Source organism: Cricetulus griseus, chromosome 4, assembly GCF_003668045.3.
Source record: "Cricetulus griseus strain 17A/GY chromosome 4, alternate assembly CriGri-PICRH-1.0, whole genome shotgun sequence".
Taxonomy (NCBI): Eukaryota; Metazoa; Chordata; class Mammalia; order Rodentia; family Cricetidae; genus Cricetulus; species Cricetulus griseus.
Window position 1 is genome coordinate 165,162,014 of NC_048597.1, and position 27,921 is coordinate 165,189,934.

The window sequence follows — 27,921 nt, forward strand, 5'->3', positions numbered from 1 at the left end:
GTTTACATCTTGTAAACTACTATCTTCAACAATTATCTCATGAAGTTTATACTTTGAATTTTATAATATTTAGTAGCTTTATAAGCTACTAAACCACCTTTCAACTCACCATCATTTTCTTTTGGCACTGAAAGGCACTGAAATCATTTGGCCTGTATCTTTTATGAGCACCTTCTTCATTGTTGACAAGATATTCACCAATAGGGATGGTTCCTGTGCACCATTCAAGAACACCGCTTCTCTGAGAGAGGGGAACCACCTGAGGTGAAATCAAATACCTTTGATTATAGGAAGACATTAAAGAACCATGGATGACCATTCATCTTCAGCAGTGCAAATCATTTCCAGGATTTACTAATATCTGCTTACAAGTGACAAAGCTCCTGGGAGGAAAGCAGGAAAATAACTAGGCTCAGAAATTAAGATCTTTCTAGCTTTTGATTAGACTTAAGAGAAGCCACTCACCTCTCACTACTCATAAAATTCTCTGAAAGATTATTTGTGTTAATGATACTCAGATGTTTCACATTATCTGTATTACAGATGTTATCTGTGATTGATACATAATTAATTTGTTCATTTAGTAGAGAATGCTTTCATTATGCTTTGTAGCCTAGGATCCTTGAACTTGTGATGCTCCTGCCTCAGTCTCTGGAGTAGCTGGGATTATAGGTGTGCAAAACTGCACCTGCTACTTTCCTTACACTTTTGTTACCCATGAGACTTAGGACATTTCACCTAGGAAAATAATTACTTGTGACTGTGATCTCAATTATAAAATACTTTCATTATTTAATTACTTCTAAACAAAAATGAGAACGTTTTACTGAGATAGTTGTTTTTAAAATCATATTTTATAAACATACAAATGTAAAGATAATAAGAAACAAATACTATTTTATACATTAAACAGATTTACCAAATCTAAGAGTTTGTCAAATTTTCAGGGAAAGAGATAAAGCTTGTTTTGTGCCTCTTGCTGTGTTCACGCCTCCTCCCATCATCACAATGCTTGCTTGCTTGCTACTGCTTTTCCACATTCACGTATTTTTGTTACCTTCTTTTCAAAGCTATCTATGTATAAATAGCTGCAAATTTATTTTACAAATTAATTATTACTGGGGGCACAAGTGCCAAGTATACAAGTGGAGGTCAGAGGACAAGATAGCTGGAAACTTTAAATAAAAGATGTATGTCAACTTCTACAATTTGCTTTTTCTCACTTGACATTCTCAAGTTTAGCTTTGTTAATATACTTAACTATCATTAATTTCATAACTTTATGCTATATATACACAATTGTCCAGTTTATCCAGTTTGTATTTCAACATTTGTATTGGTTGGTATTGTTTTCTTATTTCCTACAGGAGGCATGTAGGTTCTTGTGTTCACAGATAAGAGCTAGGAAAACCTTTGTCTCTTCAAAGGGAGACATGTATAACTTGTTTTCTGCTCAGACTGGGAGCAGAGATAGTTACTAGCTGGTGAACTCTGTGCTATCTGTATGGCCAGGACAAACCAGCTCCTCCAGACCCTTATCATAAACATTGTTTACCTCAAGTCTGCTTTCTCAGTTAATATATATCGAACCTATCTTTATGTCATTTGTACTTAATAAGGGTTTTGATGTAGTCATGTCTTAAGCTTCATTGTGCACATGGGTTTGAGATAATTATCACTGGGAAACTTTTGCCAAATTACACAATGCTTAAAAAATGCCTAAAATAAACTACTGAGTGTCAGACTCTTGAAATTTGACCAACACTGGCTACTAAGACATGTTGAACCTTCTTGCCTCTTATAGACTGACTCTGCTGGCCATAGTGTTTGTCCACTGGTAAATATGCAACAGGGTCACAGAGAATGTACTATCTTTAACTTAATGAAGTAACTATTCAAAGTGACTGTTGCAATTTATTGAATTACCAGAAAAGCTGTTACTGAATTTTTCCAACACATTCGTCTGACCTTTACATTTTGTCACTTTTCAAGCTAACTGTAGCACACTGTGGTTTTAGTCTGTATTTTTTCAGATGACTAACAGAATACCATATGATAAGTTTACTGGCCACTCACTTTTTTTCTTATGAATTCTGTTCTTCCCTATTTTTTTCTACTGACAATCTTTAAATTCCCTGTTCAAACTCAGGTCCTCCCAAGCCCTTTACCCACTGATATATCTCCCCAGTCCCACATACTAAATTTCCGTAAAATAAAATAAGGTGTCTGACTGAGCTTTACTTTGTCTTAGAGTAGCACCTTTAGCTGAGGCAGGGAGAAAGGGTTATTTTGAAAGTGAAGATGGTTAACCAAGAGTTCTACTTTACATTTATTGAGTTTGAGATGCCTTAGTCCTCTATGCAAATAACCTTACAGGAAGTAAGAGCCTGGGACTTAGAACATAAAAACTTACTTTTATTCCCATGATAGAGCATCAGTTCTCTAAGACAGGAAACAACTAACAGCTTTTCTACCCTGTTCTAAAACTATGTCATCAAGCATAAGAATCAGACTGGTGGGTTTCCAATTGTGGTCCACAGCATTGCTCAGCATCCAGGTAAAATTCAGTCTTGAGTTCCACTCCAGGCCAACGGATAGAAATCCTGAGCATCTGTTTTAACAAGCCCTCGAAAGCCAGGGAAATGAGACAGAAAGATCAGGATTTCAAGGTCATGCTCAGCTACATACTGAGTCTGAGTTATAGGAAACCTAGCTTCAAACATATAAATAATGGGGTGGTGGTGGAGAGAGAAAGGGAAGTGGGGAGAGAAAAAAGGGAAGAAGGGAGCACAAATCTTGTAAGTGGTGATGTTTGCTTAAAGCTTGAGTACTAATAATCTGAACCACATTAAAAAAAAAATAGCTTTGGGGCTGGAGAGATGCTCAGCAGTTAAAAGCATTTGTTCTTGCAGAGAACCTGGGTTCTGTTCCCAGTGATTATATGGAAGCTCACAACTGTAACTCCAGTTTCATGTAATCTGACCTCTGAGGGCACCATGCACAATGTGGTGCATAGACATATGTGAGGAAAACACTCATATACACAAAGTAAATATTAAAAACAAAAAAACAAAACAGCTTTCATAGACTCTTAGCTTTTGTTTTTAGCATTAATTGAGAATTAGTCTTTAAAACATCTGTTTGGGAAGGGAATGTAACTCAGTTGGTAACATACACACTGGGCTTTCTAAAATATTTACCTAGCTGGTTGGTGATGGCACAGGCCTTTAATCTCAGCACTTGGGAGGCAGAGGCAGGAAGATCTCTGTGAGTTTGAGGCAAGCCTGGTCTACTGAGCGAGTTCCAGGACAGCCTCCAAAATTATAGAGAAACCCTGTCTTGAAAAAACAAACAAAAGAAATGTATATATCTGAAAAATGCTTTAAGGCTTATTCAGTTTTATTGATTTCCTGGACCCCCATTTGTATCCCACCCTAATGCTGGAGATTGAACCTGGTCCATGTATGTGCCAGACAAGCACTCAACATGTTTTATTGAAATTTTACTATCAAAAATTATTTTGAAATAATCTGATTATTTTTTAAGCTGATTTTTTTATGCCATCCCATTTAAGATATATCTCAGCTTTCCTTTACATTTTATGTTTTGCTAATTTTTTGTCCATTCCTATATTTATTTTGTTAACATCACTCCCAGGCAGTTTATTCATGTTATATACTCTTTTTTTTTTTCCTTCTTAAGCAGGGACCTTGCTAATTTTCTCTGTATTGTTCCAATTTTAGTGTATGTGCTGCTGAAGTGAACACAATGTTACACATTCTCTAATTGTTGTAAGGTAACATTTTTCCACTGTATTTTCAAACAAGTAGTAATGTTAGATTAGCTCCTGATAAAATATTTAAATTTCTAGAGAAAATACTTATAGCACCTACCCTTCTGAAAGTAAAAGAAAGAGATAGTGAGACTGTCTGAAAAGAACTAGTTCTCTACTAGAAGGTGAATTAAATGGTTTTTAGTTTGTTCATATCTTCCCGGGAAAAGGAAAACACAGCAGCAATAAGTCCTGTTACAGCAGTGACAGAGGATGGAGAGGGAGAATGAGAGATGGGACCAACGCCAGAAAATGACAAACATGGAATTGTATCTCTTAGAAGAAAGATAAAATAATTAACATATAAATAATTAAAATCACTGACTCTTATATTAACTAATTAAGAGTTAATTAAAGAACCAAAGATCAGCTAAAAGAACAACATGATTTGAAGTTTTCTTAAGTAAATTGTGGAGGAAATGGAAATGTGTCTAACTCCATTGACTGTCCTCTAGCAATGTGTCCTCTCACCTATTAATAAAAATTTTGGAAATCTTTCCAATAGACTGACCTAAGCACGAATGAAACATGCATGTTCAGTTTTTCAATGCAGAGCATCACTGTAGTAGCACAAGCCCAGAAACAACCTAAATGGTCTTAAGTAAGGACCTATAAAATAAACCATGTACATACATACGACAGCATAATCCCAATAGTACATTACTTAATACAATAAAGGGAGACTATTTCAGTTGACTACAGGAAATATTTAATGGCAAATAACCTTAAATGATACTAAAATGAAAATTAAAATTGTATTGTACAAACAGAGCGAGACAATCTATAGGGCATCTGTTTATTTCTATACAGCATGCAAGCCAAGAATGGCTTTACAGATTTAAAATGCAAGAGACTTAAGTGGCTCTCAAAGTCTAAAATATTCACTATTTGTTCCTTCACAGAAAACATTCATTTATCCTTAGTCCAGATAGTATACTTTTCTTGGTGAAACACCAGAATAGAAGCCAGTAAGTTAGTTACCTTGTATGTGCAGATAGTGAGTTTCCTCTTTCTAGTCTCAGTGTTTCTCTGCAGTAGTGTATTGCACATCTGGAAAACCTGTTGCATGACAGCATCTTGCCTCAGGTCATCACGGCCCTTCAGAACAACCAGACATAAACAGATATAATTTACTTTATAAGCACACAGTCATATCTAAGAACAGGTAGTACAAGGCACTCAGAATCAATCTGCGCTATAACCCCCTTCAGAGTCTCTTGAATAATTAATACCTACTGTCATTCTTGCCTTTAGAAAAAACTATGAAACTGGAAAGCAGTCAAATACAAAAGACTAAGTTTCTCCTAACTGAACTCCCTCAACTTAAGGCACAATACAAAACACCCAGATAAAATAATATCTCATATCTCTACTATCTTCAGTAAGACACCAAAAGCACCTACACAAGCAGAACAAAGCAAGGATGTTGTTACTTTCCAGTACAGGAACAAGGGCCTTAGATCTGCTCTGATTACCACCAAAAGCTCTTTTCAAAGTAAGCTCACAGTGGGTGTACACCTTGGTAACATTCTTTCCCTTGAATCAACTGTACAAGAGCCTGCTAAGTCCAGTAGTACAGACCTACAACCCCAGCTTCTCCAGAAGCTTAGGTGAGAGGGTCCTAAAGTCAAGTCCCACCCAGTCAGCTTAGCAAGACCCATTTCAAATAAAACCTAAAAGAGAGCCAGGATTAACTCACAAGTACAGAATTACTGAGCATGAGCAAGACCTTGACCTTGGTTTTAATCCACAATAGTAGGAAAGAGACTTTCTCTGATGGTCTTTCAAAGAAAGACAGTAAAAAAGCAGTTTGGTTCTAGCACACTGTATGTCTACTTCACAAATGTATCCTGCCTGTCATTCAGTATAAAGCTAGATTCAGACAGCCAAATGAGGGAAGTAGAAAACACCTGCTCAAGTTGGTCTTGACTTTGATGTCATTAACCCTCAAAGGATTATACCAGAAACAGGAAGTCTCACCTTGACAAGCTGTCTCCTTTCCTTGCCATCAGAACCCACACAATCTATTATTTTTGGTAAATTTAAACCTCCTGCCAAGCGAAATTCTGTTTTAAATGATTTTATAGTCACCAGATTTTCATATTCTCCTGTGGGATCAACCTAATAAATGATGACAAGTAATTATTATAGTACAGATAAATAATGAACATTGAAGAAAAATTATAAATGGTAAGGAGGAAAATAAATGAGCACATACTGCTTTTTAACAACTGGATCTCTAACTTACTTTGTTTAAAGTTAGAGTAATGACAGTGATTGAACAGCTGAATTTAGTATGTACACACAGCAACTTAAAAAGTAGTGTACTATCTGTTGTTTTATTAAATAATATAATACATCACAACCAATACTTCTGCTGTACACTGAATTATTAAAAAAAAAATAACCACAACAAACTGGGGGGAGTGGTGTTATACACCTGCAAACCCTAAGAGTAGTTTAAGTGTAGTTCAGCAGTAAAGTTCTACCATAGGCGCCATACCCTCACACACATGCATAAATGTACACACCGAATAATAAAACAAAGTGAAACAAAACAAATGGGCCACAGGCCTAAAGTCCCAGGTCCTAAGGAAACTGAGACAGGAGGATTGTCAAGTTCCATGCTTGCTTAAATTACTGAGCAGGTTCAAGTCAACTCACTGAAAGAATTGGTTTCAAAATTAAAGGTATAAAAAAAGCTTGCCCAACAAAGTCCCTAGTGCTAAAATAACAGTAAAACAATGGGAATTCTCAGAAGCTTGTGACTATTCTAAGGCTTGGAGAAAGGAAATCTAATACAGACAATCTCTAGCTGGAAACACATGAAATTGCAATAATTAGCCATTTGAACATAAAAGGTCTACAAATAATTTAATCTACTAATGTGTAATTTAGCTTTATTAAAAATCAAGAATTACTGGTAAATTACCTTAATTTCCATAGTGGGAACAACTACATCTTCTAAATTCTTCAGTTTAGTGATTGGCTGATTTGTTGGGATATTGATACCTTCTATATTTATAAATAAAGAGATTTTAGTGAAAATAGTGAACTGAAGGTCAAGCTGTAACAAAAGCAGCAGCAACACTTTCAAACATACTTCTCTGACTCCTCCACTGGGAGGCATCCAAGTTTGCCAATATAATGTAGGCATCACAGAGAGCCTCCATGTCCTTCACCATCTTACATCTCTCCCTTCTGATGGTATGGATTATTTTGGTTGCAGCTTCTGTTCGATCCTATCATCAACAACAAGGAACAAAGACAGAACAAGAACCTCTGAACATGTCAGCTTCTTGGAGTAATACAAAGAGAATTTATATCCAGACAATGGAAGGACTATAATTCCTCAGATAACAAAACATGAATACAGTGAATGAAATACATACATAAAAATTCAAGGTTAATGACTTGGGCAATTTTCAAAAATCTGTTTTACTGACCTAGAGAGATGGCTTGATGGTTAAGAGAGCTTTCTGCTCTTTCAGAGGACCTGGGTTCAGTTCCCAGCACCCAAATGGCAATTCTAGGTCTAGGGAATCAAAACCTCCTCTGGCCTCTGTGGGCACCAGATATACGCACACATATACTCACACATATTAAAAATAAATCTATTTTAAAATCTGTTTTTATTTTGTATATTGCTACAAGAAGACAAAACCAAGTCAGTATTTATGCTCTGGGAAATGTTCAGGAATTGTTAACCATTTTGGGTAGCAGCATCATAATAAAGGATTTAGAATCTAAATACCACCAACAACACACATTCCTAAAATCTCTGAGAATTAAGGAATATTCTGAGAAAGAATGACCATGACAACATAAAGGGACTTGTATTTAATCCAAATACCTCATCAAGCTGGGAGCTTTCTTTGGGTGCATTTTTGGTTATTCTACTCCTCCTTGCTGCCTCTGGTTTGCTCAAAAGTTCATCTTTGTTTGCATTTGCTAAGGCCAATATAATGAACAGAGTATGATGGGGGTGATCCATTGAAATCCTAGAGATCAGCTATCAGAAAATTAATAACTATTAGTTTTACCCAATAGAAAAAAATCTAAATATACTTTTTTTTCATTTTGCTCCACATCTAAATTCAAGTTATGTCATTATTTTGCAGTAAGTAGTGTATGTATGTGTCTGTGTGAGAGATAACTAAAGAGGAACATCAGAAATAATAAACAATTTATCTGTAATAAAAGAAAATAATTTTATGTTCTGATTTCTCATTTTCCTTTATATGGCATTCAGTAATATAAAAGAAAAGTAACTATGAAATTTTGACTTTAGGTCTACTTACATTATTGAGGACTTCATGAAATCCTAGGCCTCCCATCATTTTGGTTCCCATTCTAGCAGCCAATTGATACATGAGAGGCAAAAATTTATATGATGAAATCTTCATTCCATCTCTCTGACATAAAAAAAATGCAAAATTAAAAAATGTGTAACATAACCTCACATCTAAGCCAAAATTACAATACTAAGATAATGTTCTTCCACTAGCACAACCTAGTGGCTGTCAAAACTCCACTAACTACACAATTTCCCCTGTCTCTTGGCCTTCTAATGGGAAGCCTAGGAAGTCTTGATTTAATGAGAATAAAAAATACTTAGCCCTAAATTAAGTTGCATCCAGAGCTGCAATGCTAACCACTGCATACATCCTAGTGACTCTGAGGAGGACGAATATGGACATGAGTACTACTATGGTCCCCATTCCCAAGAATTCATTGAATAACAAAATACAAGTTATTTTTCCTACATGCTGGAAATAATGAAGTTTAATACACACAGCAGAAAAGACTGGTTCTGCTAACCCTGAGTCTTAGCATTCTTTTCAATTTCAGAAACATTTTACCTTCAAACTGAATGGCAATATATATTTATTTTATGCATATATCTTAATATTTTTTTCAGTAAAAGCTTAGAAAGCACTCCTGTATGTCAAGAAATTTTTTTATTTGTAAAAGTACTCTATTGAAAAAAAATTCCTCAAAAGCATAATTTAAAAAAAAAAGGAAATTCTTGCTTAGGATCACATTATCTTTAATTGTTTTGTTTCTAGGCACTCCCATATAGTATCTGCAAAAATAAAACAACATAAATTCTCTCACCTCCACACAAACCTGCATCATTTAGCGTCAAACCCATTGCTAGGGAAACACAGGGATGTACAAAACAGGACACAGAAGGGGCTTATGCCTCAGTTTTTAAAGCAGATGCCCAACTGCTAGGTTGGGTAAGACTTGCCTTCATCATTCCATTGACTTCAGGAACTCCAGAATTTTCAAGCCAGAGGGAGCAAAGCCGGAATACCCACATATCTTGTTCTTCTCCACTTAGCAAGCAGCTGATGTAGTTCTCAACTGCTTTACACAGGAAGCGTTTACGATCCTCTTTCAGTGCACGGAGAGCACATTCATCTAGCTCCAGTTCTCTCTGAACCTTTACTGTGTATCTTGTATTAGATAAATTCACACATAAAAGTCACAAAACTTTACATAACTGTAAAATCATGCATAATAAAAACAGCATAAATGAAAAACAAGGTATTTACTCCAAGAAAAAACCCAATTCTAAGGATAATAAAAGAAACTAAATGTCACAACTAATAGGTCTTCCATATATCCAAAGACAGAGTGGACCCTATAGTTAATTCTCTGCTTACTGCAAACATACAAAAACCCAATACAGACTTAAAGGAACTTGACAATGCCAAAGCAATCAAGTTTTTTTGTACTTAATTTCAGTAACTAGTAAAACCAAACAAACCAACAGCTAAACTAAGACATTAGCTCTTCAGAGAAGAACATCTGACAGTGTACTGAAGACTGACTGAAGTTGTGATTAACTACTGAGAAAGGCTATTTTAAAAAGCCAATTTAAGTGTTCAAAACTATAATTCAAATGACAAGTTCAAGTCCCACATGAAAACTTTCCTTTAGCTGAACATAAAACCACCGCTTGTAGGCATACAGTTACCTGTTAGTTTGAATTTTATGTTCCCTTAGAAGGCCCACTTCTTCTTTGGCTCTTTTTAAGAGAGCTTGCTTATTTTCAAATTCTGATGATTTCATGTAGTTTTCAATTCTCTGGTACTGAGTATCGGAGAACCGTGCTAATGAGAGAAATGCCTTCATCTGTCCATTTCTGAGTTCACTGCTTTTGCCATCATAACTTCCAGCAACTTTCACTGCCTTCAACAACATACAATCCACTTAGATAATACTTACAAATGTCAAACATAGTTAAAGAATCATTTGAATCAGGATGATTCACTCATGTATATGTAAGTGTGAAACTTGATGTCATGGAACCTTTATCAGCTAACAGATGCAATGAACTGTGCAGAAATGAAAAGTTCTTTAGTTATCAATGACAATCACATCTTACTTTTTTTTCCCCCAAGGAAACAATCCCATCTATAAAAGCTATGAAATAAAAAAATGGTAATGCTTTAACAAATAGGATAAATATCTGTATAATGAAAAATATGAAACTTGGATAAAACATCACCTTTTACTTTTCATATTAAACTTACTGAGTGAAAGAACTATTTCCCAAATTAGTGACAAGGAAGGACAAAAAGGGAGATATAGTAAGGTCAAAGGGGGCTAGAGAAGTAAAATCCTAACCCTTACTGTGGGTAGTTGGAGTACACACAAATAGCAATGATGGCTTGTATGTTCTGTAATAGGATATTCTGTAGAATAACCAGAAATAACTTCTTGAAAGAGTAGCTGGGGTGGGTATAAAGAGTAGATGGAAGACATACATGTATTCAAAGTTGTTCCTTCTTTTGTAGCATTCTGCTTCATCCTACTCTAACGATTACAGAGCCCAGCAGGAGCTGAAGGAATGAAACCACACTGCCATTTGCTGTTGAGGTACATGAGTTCTTCATAAGAAGATCAAGTGTATTTATGCTAAGCAACAACCTTCAGAGCTGCGCTTACAACCTACCTTTTCTAGGTAGGTCTGCATGATGACCGCAGGATTTTCTAAGCAAGTTTCCGCCAGCCAGTTGCCACACACCCTCAGACACTCTGCGTATATGACCTTTAGACCTGCATCATTCTGTATTAAGAAGCGAAATTCTTAAAATGTAATTCCTTTGCAAGATTACAAAAATGTCCTCCATGTCGGTAAACGGCAATCAGAAATATTTTTCTTAATGTTTTTAGCATATAACTATTTAAATAATTATAAGTATACAAGTTCATGAAATAACCACCCTGATTTAACATAATCATCATCATCACCATCGGAAAATTCAGATTTACTGAATACTTAAATAAGCCAAGAACCTTCCAACATTAACTCATAATTTTCACAGGAATCCTATGAACTAGGTATATTATTATTACCTACTTGTAAATGCAAAAACTGAGACATAAAAACAGGCCATATTTTAGGGCCTATACTATGAAATATTTAAGCAAGTTATACTGGTACCCAGTGCTTTGTTGTAATAAATAATTCATAACCCTATAATGTCCCTGCACTGTTCACTGACTGTGATATTTTCAGAGCACTTAGAATGGCAAATTGTTCTTTCTTCTCTCAGGCAGTTCTAATTCTATTTTTGTTCTTGATACTTCAAAGTTTTTGAGACAGGGTTTCTCTGTGGCTTTGGAGGCTATCCTGGAATTAGCTCTTGTAAACCAGGCTGGTCTCGAACTCACAGAGATCCGCCTGCCTCTGCCTCCCAAGTGCTGGGATTAAAGGCGTGCAACACCACCACCCAGCAAACGTCAAAGTTATAATATGTATTTCCACTTACTTTCTACATATCATTATTGACTCCTATAGAAAATTGAAAGACAGCACTGAGATAATTAAGTGAATATACCACAAGAAAGATGGATAGATTTGTTTTAAATAAGAAAAAGTTTCCCAAGTTTCATATCTAACGTTAATTTTCAAAATTTCTTGTCATAATATCTTGTTCATGGGTCAGTAATTTCAAAACCTTAATCATATTCTGAAACACAGAACTTGCTTTTCAGGAACATTAAAGCACTAATACCAGCCAACTAAGCCAAGCACACACCTCTTTAAAGCTGGAGTCCAATTTCTTGATCATTTGTTTGAGAATATTTAAGGCAAGACTCTGCTCCTTTTTTGCCCAGAACACTTGTGCTTCTTCCAAATGCCACTCAGAGACTCCACAAATAGCTGAATTATATTGCTTAATTTTAAATATTGCTCTTTCAGGGAGCTGCAATGAAAATGGCACAGGGAAATAGATACTATTATCACTAAGATTAAAAACCAAAGCAGCAATTACTATTCATCAAGAACTTCACTATTTGTCAAGGACTATCTTAATTAGCTCCCTGCTTACTTACCAACCTGCAGACCAAAAAAACCTCCCTGAAGCACAGATCATGCACATATAAGTATGTGAAAGCATTGTTTTGTTATTTTTACCTTGTATTAAGTTGGGTATCTTCTCATTTTATAACCAGGAATTGGAGCTGAGAAAAGGTAACTGCCTTGCCCAAGTTTAAATTAAGGGTTTTGTCTAATTCCAATATGTAAGTTTTGTTTTGTTTTTCCCTCAATACTGGGGTTTGATTTCACATGCTTGGCAAGAAGCATGATACTGCACAACTACAGTCCCAGCACCTTTTTATATATTTAAGACAGGTCCCACTAGGCTGTTTAAGTTGACCTTGAAATCATTTTCTTGCCCAGGTAGTCTCTGAACTTGTAATTATAATAGGTCTATGCACAAGTCTGTCTCAGCATGAAATCTTAATTAATTTTATACCCAGTAGTGATTTCTAGTTTTCAATGATATTTCTTCTTCACATTATTATACCTACTGGTGTCTGAATAATAAAAAAGCCCAAGAAGTGAGATGACATAATTTTGCAAGCTTTTTACCTGGGTGTTCTTGAAGGTTCGGGCTAGAACAGAGAATTCTACAAGGTGTTTGGTGAGCATGTCCTTAGAGCATCCTCCTTGGGAGTTCTCCATTTCCTTTTGTACCAGGATCTCCAGAATTACTGTGCGTAGAGCCATGAGTGGCTCCTGAAAACTAAAGTCACTGTCCTTCAGAAGCTGGGAGTGTTTCTGCCACTTCAAGTACACTTCAGAGCAATCTCTATCTGTGACTGACCTGAAAATCAAGTTATGTAAACTTATGTGAGCAAAAGAAATGAAAAGAAAAGGGTTCTCAGGTTCTGAAACTTAAGACATTGTATGTTATATAAGGAACTCATGTAGTAGCAAGATTAGAACTTACAAATAGCCCTAAATATTTAGATCATGTAGCTAAAGGTCAACAGAAAGGTTACCAAAAATAGGTACTTGAAAAGATTTTGTTTTTTAAAAGGTAACCTTTTTGAATAGAGTTTGTTCTCAAATGAGAATGCTGTAATCAGACACATAAAGACATGACTACTCCTCTAGTCCTCCTTACAGCAAAGGAAGACACATCTACAAGGAATTCAACTAACTTCATTAATTACCTACAAATGGTACTATGCATAGCTGTCAAAAAAAATCATTCACTGAAGAAACAGCTGACATTTAAAAAGATTCTACCTGCTAACAACATTAAAGCAACAGAAAATGCAGAATATACAGTTCATTTATAGGAATACATTGCCTTTTTCATGCATAAAATAAGAAGTACTATCTTACCTTTCAAGATGTGTTGAGAGAGAAAAAAAAAGATATAGGGGAACAGATTAAGAAAGTGATGAAGCAAGTGTGAGAAATCACTTTAGTTGCTTGACAGAGAAGAAAATAATAATGCATGTTCATAAAAACCAAACATCTACTTCCACCACAAATCACCCCACAGCAACAGATCTAAAATATTTTAAGTAAAGAAACCTCTATATACTCTTAAAATTAATGATTCTGAAGAGTGTTCGATTTCAATTCTTAGGTTATACCTATTAGCATTACATTTCTTAACTGAGAAAAATCTAAAATGTGTTTATTATATACACTAATAAATTTAAATGACATCACATTGCATCAGATGGTGAGTGTGCTGAGGTCACTTCCTGGTTCACAGATGACATCTATCAAGTTTATTTTATAATAAATCTTTCCCTTTCTTCCTGCTGTGTGCCATTAGCACAGTGTTTCATCTAGGCCAACACGGAAGCAGCTAATAATGGGCTGAAACCTTTGAAAACCATGAACCAAAATAAACCTTTCCTCACTTAACAAAACAAATAATCATGCCCATCACATGTTACTACTGTAACACAATGCACTTCGGGGCTATAAAAATCCATGAACCACATACCTTGAGAAAAGCTCCCCCATGTTTTCCAGTTCTCCAAGGGCCTGTAATCTACTAAGTATGGGATACAGAGAGTATACAGATTCAAGGCTGCCCTTACACAACTCTTCAACTTCTTTCACTCTAGGGGTAAAAGAAATAAGAGTCTGAAACTAACAAGTTTTTAGAAACAGAAGTTAAAATCATATTTAACATATGCTTGCTGCTGACCTAACAAGACTAATACACACAAACCATAGGGATGATTAAACAGCAGTGTGACCAACACTAGCCTTAGGATCATACAGTTCTAAATTTTAAGCCCAGTTTTGCCATGTCTGTCTATCCTTGAATCTGCTACTGAATTTTGTCACAGCTATTGTTTTTCACCTTTGAAGTCACTTTAAAGAACATGTATAGAAAGAACCTGACAAAGTATCTAGCAAACACTTTATTTATTTTACATCCTGGCCAGTTTCCCCTCCCGCCTTTCCTCCTAGTTTGTCCTCCACCCTTCCTCTCCCCCAACCCTCCAATCCACTCTTCCTCCATTTCTGTTCAGAAAAGAGCAGGTCTCCCATGGATATCAACAAAACATAGCATATCAAGTTGTAGTAAGAAAGCACCTCCCCTTGTGTTAAGGCTGGGCAAGGTGACCCAGTATGAAGAGTAGGGCCCCAAAAGCCAGTAAAAGAGTCAGAGAAAGCCCCTGCTCCCACTGTTAGAAGTCCCACAAGAGGACCAAGCTACAGAACTGCCCCATATATGTAGAGAGCCTAGGCCAGTCCCATGAGGGCTCCGTGGTTGACAATTCAGACTTTTAATTCCTAATAAAATCACTTTAAAGGTAATCAATATTATTTCTGTCACATATATAGGATTTATCATGTCAGTGTTAAAAAAATTCATTTTAACTTGTTATAGCTAATTGCTACATCATGCATTATCTCATGTGTGACTCAAAGCAACCTAAAAGTACTACTGATCATCATTTTATAAAGTAGAGTTATAATGGTAAGAGAGTGAAGCCATGTAACTGGAGAGGAAAAAAATGAAAACTCTTAGGATACTTGTACAGGAAGAGAACATTATCATGGTTTTCCTGAGAGCTCAGACTGAAGAACTGACATAAAGTCCTGAAAAAGTCTTTGAGAGAGAGAGCAAAGAATGGCAAGGAAACACCTGATCAAGCTAACACATCTTCATCCCTTCATCGATGCAAATACTCACATTGAAACTACTTACACTGTGAGGACAGCAGCCACAGCATTAAATGTAAAAATAATCTTGTCTTTTTATAATACCTGGCATATCTGAGACTCTCATAAAACGTGGAGAATTCATTGTTTCTTAGAGACTGCAGAGCATTATACAATGACTCATGGTAACTGGCTCCTTCTAGTTCTTGGCTGTGACATCAAAAAACAAATTTAAAAACAGAAAATCCTAACATATGCATATATAACTAACTGAAAGAACAAAATTGAAAACTAAAGTTAAGATTTCTTATAAAAATTGGCAGAAATGAAAAAAAAGCTGGGTGTGATGGTATATGCCTTTAATTGGGAGGCAGAGGTAGGCTGATCTCTGTGGGTTAAAGGCCAGTTTAGTCTATATGGTGACATCCTGCCTCAAAATAAATAAATAGAATGAAATAAACAAAATAAAACAAAGAAAGAAAAAAGCAAAGAACTTTATAAGCCATTTTAATTCTTTGAATTAAAAAAAAGCTAGGAAATTTTGTCTGGTTCTCAGTCTTATATTTCCATTTCTTTATTCAGCAAATATTTACTATATTCCAGGCACTGTGAACCAAGTTCTAGATGCAAAAGATCCATTAATGGACAAGTCAGATAAACTCCCTTCTCTTGTGAGGCTTATGCTCTGCTTTGTACCATAAATATAAAAAATACTAGATTATCACAAGAGTCATGCAGAGAATGAATATAGAGTAGCCAAATAGCAGGAAAGAGTAGCTGACATCAGGGTGATCAAGAATGGCTTCTGAGGTTAGGGCATTATTTATGTATTTATTGTTTTTCAAGACAGAGTTTATCTGTATAACTTTAGAGCCTGCCCTGTAACTTGCTCTGTAAACCACACTGGCCTAAAACTCACAGAGATCCGAGTGCCTCGGCCTCCCAAATGCTGGTGTGTGCTGCCACCACCCAGCTATGATATTAAAATAGAGAATGGATGACAAGAAGCTGCGACAAACATGAAAACTGGGGAAACAGAGGCTTCTACTTTTATATAACACTATACCATACCTGCGTGGCTGAAACACCAAGCAAGGAAGTTTACAAAAGCAGGCAGAAACCAGTTTAAGCAATAAAATACTTGTAAAATATGAGAACAGCCAAGTGGTAGTGCACGCCTTTAATGCCAGCACTCAGGAGTAAGAGGCCGGTGAATATCTGAGTTTCAAGACAGCATGGTCTATGGAGTGAGTTCCAGGATACCAGGGCATCACAAAGAAACTTTCTTAATGAAAACATGTTTCATTTAAGGCAATTAAAATTACTTATTTTTTTTTTTTAATTTTTTGAGACAGAGTTTCTCTGTGTAGCTTTGTAGACCAGGCTGCCTCTGCCTCCTGAGTAGTGGGATTAAAGACATGCACCACCACTGCCTGGCTCTAAAATGACTTAAATTTTAGTGTTCTATTATTAAAAAAACTTTTATAAAACTATCAATCCTTTAATAGTCTAGGCATCTTGGTTTTTACTTTTAAAAAATATGGTAATTTGATATAATGGTTACAACTTTCATCTTCTTGGCATCTTGGTTTAGTACTACTTCTTTTTTGTTTTTAAGACATGGCCTCCCTGTGTACCCCTGGCTGGCCAGAGATCCACCTGTCTGCCTCCCAAGTGCTGGGATCAAAGGCATGTGCCACCACAGCCTGGCCTAGAGAATGAAATTTAAGCTTTGTTTTGTTAATTGTATCCCTTAGTAGCTGTAAAATATAAAAAGAACACCTTAATGTTCATAGATAAAATAAAAACAGCATTTTAAAAATTACAGTTTTGGAGTCAGACAAAAACATAACTAGGGAAAGGTTAACTTTTTGGAAAGTCAATTTTCTTCTTACTTGGCAGAACTGCAGAGGTCCCACTGCATATTCCTCCATGCTGCTTGATAATAAAGTTCCTGCAGTTCAGCACACCACTCTCTATTTTCATGATCTAATCCTTTTAAATAGATGGAAAGAATATGGGAGAGCCCCAAATTCTGTAAGGCCTAAAAGGAAGTTATCACAAAATAAATAATAATAATAATAAATATCTCAACATAAACTAGAGAGGTGGTTTTCAACCTTCCTAATGCTATAATCCTTTAATACAATTCCTCATGTTGTCATGACCCCAACCATAAAATTATTTTGTTGTTACATCGTAATTTTGCTACTGTTATGAATCCTAATATAAGTATTTGATATGAAGGATATCTTATATATGACCCCTGTGAAAGGGTTGTGTATGCCCTACAGGTTGAGAATCACTGAACTAGTGTGGTGGTGGTGGGAGGTGGAACAAACAAATATTAACTTAAAAAGTGTTAATCAATAATATCACCTAAAATTCTAAAATATTGCTTCTCTTACTTCCTCAGAGAACACTAATGTTTGATGGAAAAACACCTAAACATATTAACCAGTGATAGAAATAACAGTTTCTGGGACCAATAGATGCTATGTGAAGCACTAAGAGTATCTCCTGGCATACTGTACAAACTCAAAAAATGTCTTCTGCTCTTGTCTAATAAACATTTTAATCAATAAAACTATACTGACCCGTCCAGATTTCCTGTGTATCCCTGAGACTTTAGCCTAATGTGTGAAAGCAGTAACTCCAGTCCTCTCTCTGGAGTTTACCTGGCTGTGTAAACACTTTACTGATATGCTGAAATAATGTCAACAGTTGCCCTGGTGATGGCTGTACAGAGCAGATACAGAAAAAAAAAGTACCTGAATTATTCCTGACTGGCGGGTTGAGGAAGATATTGTGGTCTCCAGGTCGTATGTTACTAAGGCTTTCCCCCACATTGCTTCATGTTCATAAGTCCGTATTCTATAGAAAAAGATGGTAAAAATATCTTTTATTTTTGTATGCCTGTAGCTCCTTCTAAAAGCTGAATACTATCTATAAAGTACAATTTACCGAGTAAGGGGTTGTAACATTTTCCCTCCACCACAGCCATATAGGCTGTCTGGCTCTCCTATGCTTCTGTAGATCTCTAAGAGAAGATCCTGAAAACAGAAATACCAAAGACAGACAATTAAAAGATAGGAAAACCAGTTCATGAATTCACAAGCTTTCAATTTTATCATTATCAATTCATAACTCACAACTTATAAATGTGGTATAAAAGTAAAATATAATGATATTTAAAAACATACAAAATATTTGAGTCAATAGCACAGTAGATTGGTCCCAGAAAACAAAATGATTATAGTCTACTCTAGAAGTAATGGTCCCAGACTGGAAAGATGGCTCAGCAGTCAAGAGCACTTACTGCTCTCGAAGAGGACCCAGGTTTGATCCCCAGCACTGACCTGGTGGCTCACAATCATCTGCAACTCTAGCACTATGCACTCTTCTAGCCTCAGCAGGCACCAGGTATGTACATGGTGTACTCATATACAATGCAAACAAAATACTCATATGCATAAAGTAATAAGTCTAAAACAGAAGTGACACTCACAATTTTATGAATTAGATAAAACATGTATACCAACAGACCAGGCTTTTTTTTTTTTTTTAATCACACTCAGCAATTACTACAAAACAAAAAGAATCTAGTCCACAGATAAAAACTATAAATGGGAAAATAAAAATCTGCAAAGCCTAACTACTGAAACTGGTAAAAGCAAAGGTAATAAATTTTCTTTAAAACAGATAATAGTTTTTTAAATGTGCTGCACATAAAGCAGCAATTTAATTACTTAAACATCTTTTATGAAATTTACATAGGAAATACTAGTGCTGTTTAACTTCAATGAAATAAAATAAACAACAACAAAAAACCAGAAGCTACATTTCACAGAATTTAATGAGCAAGCAATTTACTTGCCTTGATATTTTTGCTTTGGGGAGTATTTCCTAAATACAAATCCATTGATATTATTGTAATTCTTACTTAAATATTTTATCCATAGACATGAAAACCTTAAGAGTTGAAATACTTCAGTGCCTAACAGTGCTTGGTGTAAGAAGATACAAAAAAAAAAAAAAAAAAAAAAACCAGAAAGGTGAAACTAAACAGTATTAAGAGAAAAATAAACACTAACCTAGTGGGTCACATGGTAAGCACAAGAGGAGCTCAGGAGGTGCTCAGTTACTAAAGTGCTTACCACGAAAGCATAAAGACCTAAGTCCAGATTCCCAGCACACACATAAAAACCTCAGAGCAGCTGCAAGCATCTGTGTAGCTCTTGGGAGGCAGACAAGTAGATCTCTAGAGCTTTTGATTAACCAGCACACACACGAACCCAATATGGCCAAATGTGAAGATGAATGTTAAGGAGAAAGAAGTGAAAGGTAACAAGCAGACTTAGCAATTTCTAGTTCATGGAAAACGTTAGACAGGTGCCATTTTAATGGAATGAAGGAAAGAAATGAAGAGAACAAATACAATCATCACAAAGTCTGGCTGTGAAAGGAAAGACAGAGACACCTAAAGAGAACATAGGAAGAAAGAAGCTCCTTCCATCTCCAAGAACAGATTTTTTTTTTTTTTTTTTTTTTTTTTTGGTTTTTTCGAGACAGGGTTTCTCTGTGGCTTTGGAGGCTGCCTGGAACTAGCTCTTGTAGACCAGGCTGGTCTCGAACTCACAGAGATCCGCCTGCCTCTGCCTCCTGAGTGCTGGGATTAAAGGCGTGCGCCACCAACGCCCGGCTCAAGAACAGAAATGTTTTAAACAGTAAAGTTCTGAAATGTTTATGATACAGTTCTGAAGGAGCACAGCATATCAAAGTTTCTAAGAAGGAACAGATAAATAACTTGAGGTAAAAGGAAAGTGTTTTTCTGTTGTAATGAGAGATGGTTATGACAAGGGCACATGTGGGGAGATTCAACTCCGACTGTGGGATGTTGAGGGGATTCCTACCTATATGGGGGTTTGACTAAGAATGCCCCCCCCATAGGCTCATATTAGAATACTTGGTTCCCAGTTGGAAAAGTATGAGAAGGATTGGGAGGTACAGCCTTATGGAGGAAATGTGTCACTGAATGTGCCCCACTGTCTGTCTGTCTGTCTGTCTGTCTGTCTGTCTGTCTGTCTGTCTGTCTGTCTGTCATGCCTTGCTCTGCCATTATGGACTATAACCCTCTAAAACCATAATCCCCAAATTAAACACTTTCTTTTATAAGTTGCCTCGTCATGGTTTCTTACCACAACAATAGAAAAGTAACTGAGACATCAACTACTCTCTCCAAGAAGCAGAAGGCAAGCTGAAGACAAATAGAAAAAAAGTGAAGTTCAGAAGTTGAATCAAAGCAGAGAGGTTCAAATGGCCACTGTAGAAGAGTGAGCTGGCCAAAGAGATTCAAGAATGCTGAACAGTGCTATAAAGTACATTGAGACAGTACTTAGAAACATATAAATGAAGTTGCTACTTGGTGACATATGCATACATACAAAAGTTAGTAACTTACAAATACTATAAATGAAATAGAAGGAAACAATGGTAAAAACTATGTGGTATAAATTTGCCCTGTGGTTTCATTTCAGTCTTTCATTTAAGACGTTCAAAGTCAGAAAGGTCCAGTTATTTATGCGTATTATGTAAGCAGTGGCAGGTCAAGATTGGAATACACACATACATACATACATAGCATTTGCACACATTATATGATGCTCAGCCCAGTAAGTAGCTTCAATTTTAAAATCAATTACATCACTATAAAAAATCCAACGTATCACATAAAAATCATTACAGAGTATTTAATATTTACCTGTAAGCTTATTCCAGTTTCTTCTTTACTTTTTTCACTCAAACTAGAAATAGTTGTACCTTGACTTCCTTCTTCAAATGTTGGACTTCTGTTTACCATAAGAACATCTCTTTTAATGAAAATATACTAAGAGGTTATGAACATATTTATTCTACACTTCAACAGAAACTAATTATAGTTGCAAAAAGAACAGTGAACCATTTATATTTTAACACAGAATATCATTTAAACCTGGCATGGGAAAGAAACTTGAAAATTACATATAGTAACAATATTGTGTAAATGGCAAAGTTACATGCCAAACACGCTTATTTATATAGAAACAGGCCTATTTAAAATAGAGCAGAAGTTTCCCAATTTGATTCTAAATATTCTATCAGTGGTCTTTTTTTTGGGGGGGGGGGTTGGTTTTTTTGGAGCCTATTCTGGCACTCGCTCTGGAGACCAGACTGGCCTTGAACTCACAGAGATCGGCCTGCCTCTGCTTCCCGAGTCCTGGGATTAAAGGTGTGCGCCAATGCCTGGCTGTCAGTGGTCTTATCTAAAGTTCAACTTGATAATTGCAGATTACATGGCAAGACCACAAAACACGATTTAACCTCCAATAAACTAAAAAAAGAAATCTGATAAAAGTTAAGTGGGGGACTGGAGAGATGGCTCAGTGGTTAAGAGCACTGGCTGCTCTTTCATAGGTCCTGAGTTCAATTCCCAGCAACCATGTGGTGCTCACAACCATCTATAATGAGGTCTGGTGACCATGTCTGGCATGCAGGTACATATGCAAACAGAACACTATATGTAATAAAAAATAAATTAAAAAAGTGGGATCCACTGAAATCTGAGGTTATAAAAATAGTAAATAATGGGACTAGAACTCAGATTTATCCACTCTAAGACCTTACCTTTAATTAAGCATTTAATATATGGGTGTAATAGTTTGGTAAGTGACTCAAATTTAATATTATGATTGTTACAGGGTCTATAATAATCCAATATATAAATAAATACTGCCATAAGTGATAGTTCCTCTAATATCTTTTTAAAATATGTCCTGTGTTTTCTATACTATTTTCCCTTAAACTAGAAAAGGTTATATACTTTGTTCCTTCAATGTGGCACTTTTTTTTTTTAATTTTTAATCAGTTACTCTTTTGGTAACTATACAAACTGGTACAATCATTTTAAGAAATAATTTGGCATTATCTTATATACCAATAGTTCAACCAGTGCAGTATATGTCACTGACAGAACAGGTAACAAATTGTGGCATCTCCTCTCAGTGCACCTTGGGCAGTCAGTCATAAACTAAAGCTGGCAGCAATAAGCAGCATAGATGTCTTATTAAAAACCCAGGTGAAAAAATGGCATATAAAATCCTTATAAAACTCAAAAGTAGGGAGTTACTAAGCTGTAGATTCATACTAATATTGACAAAAGAAATAATTAGACTTGAGGAATGGTAAACATACTCATCACCTTTATCTCTTGGACGGAGCTCAGGAGACGGGCACAGAGGAGCAACAAGTAACAGAATGTTGCCGACAACATCCTACTTTGCTTTGTAACCTTGAGGTATAGATATGACATATATCCTACTTATTTCCAAATTATGCAAAATATGTTCATTGTTAATGGAAACATTCAGAAAGATGAAGACACTATTAGTGGGCTGACACTGCAATCTAGAGACACAATTCACTAGGTGTGGTGGCTCCTGCTTTAATTCAGCACTTCAGGGTAGAGGCAGGGAGATCTTTACTTTTGAGGTCAGCCTGGTAAACACTGAGTTCCACATTGGCTAGGACTATCTGTCTCAAAAACATAATAAAATAAAATAAAACAAAGCTCAAATTCATTTAGACTGTACTTCTGTCAGGCATCATTAGGAATTTGGAATATTAAGATGACTGAAGTTGTAAATATCTGCTGTCTAAATCTTGTTAATAAAGTCTTCTGACTGACTTTGTCTTAAAACAGATTAAGGAAACTAACATTGAAGTTTCAGTTTCTCAGGAGCATGCTAACAACAACAACAACAACAAAATACATGGATCTCAAATATCTATTAAGAAGAATTAAACAATCTGAATAGAAAATGAGTGACTTATTTACTTGACAACACAGGGAAACTGCTTCTCTGTATTCTAGTTACAAATGCACTAAGCTTACTGCCTAGTTCTCCAGGTCTGCTCCTCTACCAGAGTCACTGTGAACTCCTGCACTTCTCATTTCTGCACACCTAATCTGTCTGTCCTCCCTTTCTCATCACATCTCTGGGGAAAACAATGACCCCAGAAGAAACGGTCAAAGCAAATGTAGACACACCTGCTTGAAGGCAAGCAGCTCTGCATGAGTTTGTTCCATTCAGACAATGGCTGACTTTCAAATAATATAAGATGCTTTTATTTATATTCACAGAAGACTTAGGCAGGCAGATCTCTGTGAGTTCGTGGCCAGCCTGGTCTCCAGAGTGAGTGCCAGGATAGGCTCCAAAGCTACACAGAGAAACCCTGTCTTGAAAAACCAAAAAAAAAAAAAAAAAAAAAAAAAAATCTAACTCAATCAGAGGAAATCAAATCAAAGTACCTAGAAATATAAGCAGACAACACATAAATGAAACTTATTTAGTGACAGACAGGAATTAGTCACATTACAGTCAAAAAGAATAATGAATCCTAAAGGTTGAAGGACTTAGAGGTAAATCTAGTGTAACCAAAATTAGGAAATCACTTAATCATGAAAACACTTATGGAACATTTATGTTCCCAATGCTAGCTGTTATGAGGAATACACAAACAATCAAGTAATCTCTATTTAGAAGCTTCCTAGTTGTCCAGCCTTTATAAAATAGAATATCACATGACTGGAATTCCTATTTTTCAAAGGATTACTTCTTTAAAAATTTTATTACTTTGCTTTGATACAGAAAATTTATGCCTAAAGTGTCTTTTAAGTGGAGAAATGGGACAAAATTAAATCTTTACTATATATTTTTATTGAAACAATATCAACACTAATTTGTCAAAACCTATTACCTTTTCTCTTGCTCATCCATGCTTTTCTTATCTGAGTAGATCTCTACGTAGAGCAATGCCGTGAAGTGAGCAGCACAAGACTGAGCCACCTTTGCAACCTCCAGATAATTCAAATCCAGCCAGAAAGCATCATCAAAAGCTGTTCCTGAAGAAGGCCTGAAGAGGAATTAAACACGATGCCATGTCACTGCTAACACAAGCAGCACAATGGTACAGGATGTAACTGCAAGCCATAATTCTCTATGAATGATTACACACCATTCTGAGATAGCCTGGCTAAAGTCCAGTTCTCAAACGTCTTGGCTCATAAACCTCTCAGAGAATCAGCGGGAAGCTACTAATTCTCACTCAGTACTAATCTGAGCTCTACAACCATAATTTACATCATCACCTGCAAAAGACGGCTTCATAGTCACTTGTAGTATAAAAGCATTGTTTCTTCCCAGGTAGGAAAAAAAATGTGATGGGTTAATTCTGATTGCCAACATGATGGGATTTAGAAAGACCATGGACACAAACTTCTGGGCATGTCTTGTCACAGATTTCTAGCCTAAGCTAACTAATGTGTGAAGACCTACCCTAAATGTGGGTAGCATCACTTCATGAACTCAGATCCTGTGCTGAATAAAAAGGATATAGAAAGAATGGCTCTCTGCTTCCCAAAAATGGGCAAAAAGCTATCAGCTGTCTTCTGCTGTTGCCACATGCCTTTCTCCAACACAATCAAATGTACACCTCAAACTAGAAGCCAAAAGAGACACTTCCTTCCTTAAGCAGCTTTTGTTGGATATTTTGTCAGTGATGAGAAAAGTCTTTTCTGTTGCGATTATTTGCTCCTATTATCTAACATTAAACTACTTAATAAAAAAATGTTCACTGTGGTAATGACAGTTCAGAACTGGAAACTATAGGTATTATCTTTTTCAAAGCTAACATGATATACATAAGACAACATAGTTGTTAAGAATACTGGCTCTGAAGTAGTATACAGCTAAGTACAAAGTCAGTTTTTCCACCTATGACTACCTGTATCTGTAGCAACTTAATGTAGTCAGTTCTAGTCCCATCTGCAAATACTAGAACAGTACATACCACATCTTCTATATAGTCAGCACTTTAGCATAATAACTAAATAACTACTTCTGAGGAAATTCAAGTTCAGAGAAGTAAAAGTTGTACATTTATTAATTTTGATTACCATATACCCTATCCTTAAAGTAGACCTTATACTGATATTTATTTGAGAGGGGCTCACTATATAGTCTTGGCTGTCTTGGAATTCATGAGATACTCCTGGTCCCGCCTGGGGCTAAAGGTTCAAATCAACATGCCTTTTCCCTTATCCTGATTTTAAAATTTTATTTATTTATTTTGTGTGCATTGGTATGAAGGTGTCAGATCCCCTGGAACAGGAGTTACAGCTTTTAAACTGCTATGTGGATGCTGGGATTTGAACCTGGGTCCTCTGGAAGAGCAGTCAGTGCTCTTTTTTTTTTTTTTTTTTCCCCTAAGACAGGGTTTCTCTGTGGCTTTGGAGGCTATCCTGGAACTAGCTCTTGTAGACCAGGCTGGTTTCGAACTCACAGAGATCCACCTGCCTCTGCCTCCTGAGTGCTGGGACTAAAGGCATGAGCCACCACTGCCTGGTGCATTCAGTGCTCTTAACCACTGAGCCATATCTCTCTAGCCTCCTAGGTTATCCTGATTTTTAAGAATGAGAGAACATCAGGTAACATGCTCAGACTACATAGCTTTTAACAAATTACTTAAGTTGAATTTGGTCCTGCCCGAGTCACATCTTCTTGAGTAATTTTTAAAGATTTTTTTTCTTTTTCTGCATTGCCATCAGCGAACATGACCAAGATTCAACGTCCAGCTTCCTCTGAATGTAAAAGTTGAAATATTGTAAGGTGGACTGGACCATACTGAGTCAAGACCTAAAGCAATGTTTTCTTCAAAGTTCTGGTAACTCTCTAGCAGTACACATCAGCTGCACTGTCCATTGTGGTATTTTGAGCAATTTCTGTGCTTTGTTAAAAATCCATTGATTTTTAACTGCCTGGGGCAATGGTACACACCCAGCACTCAAAGTGGAGGAAGATCAGGAATTCAAGGCCATGATGAGCTACATGGTGAATTTAAGGCTACCTTAGGCTACACATGACCTGGTCTCAAAAACTAACAATAGACCCAGCACCATGACTGACTGAGCAGGACAAGAAGACCCAAGGTGGGTGGCTGGGTGGGGGATGCCCAGACTCCAAGGAGAAAGCATGAGCCAGCCCATTATTATGGTGAGCAAATTTTTGGTATGATATGGGAGAAAGACACAAAATGGCTCATGTCCTGTGGACAGAGGCATATCTGTGTTGTGGGGTTATGGGATATTTATACACTGTGTGAAGATATATTGCTGTGATTGGCTTAATAAAAAGCTGAAAGGCCAATAGATAGTTAGGAAATATGTATATAGGTGGGGCTTCCAGGTAGAGAGAGGAAGTAGGAGATAAATCTAGGTGCTAGAAATGTCAGGGAGACTCAGAATGAGTTGGTTACACAGAATGGGATAGAGGTAAAAGCCATATGGTAGAACACAGATTAATAAAAATATGGGTTAATTTAAGTTATAAGAGCTAGTTAAAAACAAACCTAACCTAAGAACCAAGCTTTCATAATTAACAGTAAGTCTCTGTGTCATTATTTAGGGGCTGGCTGGTGGGACAGTTCACATATCTGAAGAAGTGAAAGTAGTGAGAAAGTTGAGGTGGTAGCCTGATTGCCACCAAGAGCCATGTTGATGTCTGGGCCTACGCTGCTGCCTGGCCCATGTCTGAGTTCATGGCCCTGATGCAGCCCATGTCTGTGGCTCTTGATACCAGGAAGCCTAGAGGATAGGGCTATGCCGAGTTGACCCTGCCTCTCCCCTATTGGCTGCAACACTAGGGAGAACTGGTCCGGCCCTCACCTGAAAAGTACTCAGGAGCGGGTCCAACACTTGACATGCACAACACAGTGGAGCTCACCCTGATGGTGCAGGTGTGGGAGAGCCAACCCCGAGGGTGTGAAAGCAGAACTGATCCTGCCCCTTGCTCATTACTACAAGGGATGAACTATTCAGAGCAATGCTGGAGAGCTCACTTGGTGATGAAGACAGGGGAGAGCTGGGGAACTGACCGATCCTGCAACTACCCAGGCCCAGAAGCAGGGTTAAGAGTTGGCTGACCCCAACATCCATCCCAGCTACAATCTGCTGGGGCACGTGAAGAGGCTGGTCCTGTAGACCCAAGGCTGCAGGATCTCCACAACAAAGGTCAAGGACAGGATATCCAAAAGGAGTACCAGGAAGGGCCGAGTATCAATAGTGTAGCAGAAACCAGAGGCCTTGAAACAGACCAATGAATTTTTACAATGAACACTTGCAATAAAGATATATGGATAAAAGGGTTTACTGTGTGACTCACTATGTCACACTACAGCTTCCATGACGAGATTGAGTTTTCCTTTTTTCTCTTAAATTTATCTATTTTGGGGGCATTAGAAGTTTGCAAGGGTAGAGGGCGGCTATGAAGGGAGTGGGGAAATGCATAGGATTGAGATGCATGATGTGAAAGACACAAAGAATAAATTAAAAGAAAGTTAAAAAAAATAACAACAGAAACAAGGACACTATACTGTAAAGTAACTTTCCTAAATCAATTCTGTCATATCACAAAAATACTACAGATTTTCATGATAAGTATGGCACACAGCAACAAAAGCTTTACCTTGTAAAAAAGATGATAAAGAAGACATCGGCCAGGATGCAGAGGCAGGCAGATCTCTGTGAGTTCGATACTAGCCT

At 36.6% G+C, this 27,921-nt stretch overlaps 1 protein-coding gene and 1 non-coding gene across 8 annotated transcripts in view; both read right to left on the reverse strand.

Annotated features, from left to right (window-relative positions):
* The window catches only part of LOC100754226 (serine-protein kinase ATM), a 107,422-nt gene that overhangs the window by 13,809 nt on the left and 65,692 nt on the right, over positions 1 to 27,921 (reverse strand). For 2 of the 7 annotated variants that reach the window (XM_027415088.2, XM_035443696.1), the window contains 19 exons: positions 24,081 to 24,236; positions 21,046 to 21,154; positions 18,249 to 18,337; positions 18,056 to 18,158; positions 17,180 to 17,328; positions 15,390 to 15,494; positions 14,110 to 14,229; positions 12,729 to 12,963; positions 11,890 to 12,057; positions 10,800 to 10,913; positions 9,819 to 10,033; positions 9,087 to 9,294; positions 8,134 to 8,247; positions 7,686 to 7,844; positions 6,936 to 7,074; positions 6,765 to 6,847; positions 5,813 to 5,953; positions 4,814 to 4,930; positions 110 to 259 (listed from right to left, as the gene is read on the reverse strand). In XM_027415088.2, the coding sequence (XP_027270889.1) occupies positions 110 to 259; positions 4,814 to 4,930; positions 5,813 to 5,953; positions 6,765 to 6,847; positions 6,936 to 7,074; positions 7,686 to 7,844; positions 8,134 to 8,247; positions 9,087 to 9,294; positions 9,819 to 10,033; positions 10,800 to 10,913; positions 11,890 to 12,057; positions 12,729 to 12,963; positions 14,110 to 14,229; positions 15,390 to 15,494; positions 17,180 to 17,328; positions 18,056 to 18,158; positions 18,249 to 18,337; positions 21,046 to 21,154; positions 24,081 to 24,236 (2,674 nt within the window). Of the gene's footprint in view, positions 1 to 109; positions 260 to 4,813; positions 4,931 to 5,812; positions 5,954 to 6,764; positions 6,848 to 6,935; positions 7,075 to 7,685; positions 7,845 to 8,133; positions 8,248 to 9,086; positions 9,295 to 9,818; positions 10,034 to 10,066; positions 10,687 to 10,799; positions 10,914 to 11,889; positions 12,058 to 12,728; positions 12,964 to 14,109; positions 14,230 to 15,389; positions 15,495 to 17,179; positions 17,329 to 18,055; positions 18,159 to 18,248; positions 18,338 to 21,045; positions 21,155 to 24,080; positions 24,237 to 27,921 lie in introns of those variants that run through there. The other 5 variants (XM_027415089.2, XM_027415090.2, XM_027415091.2 and 2 more) reach the window with 5 other exon arrangements.
* Positions 3,665 to 3,767, reverse strand: LOC113835558. The gene has a single exon (XR_003485203.1). It is a non-coding gene; the product is annotated as a U6 spliceosomal RNA (small nuclear RNA).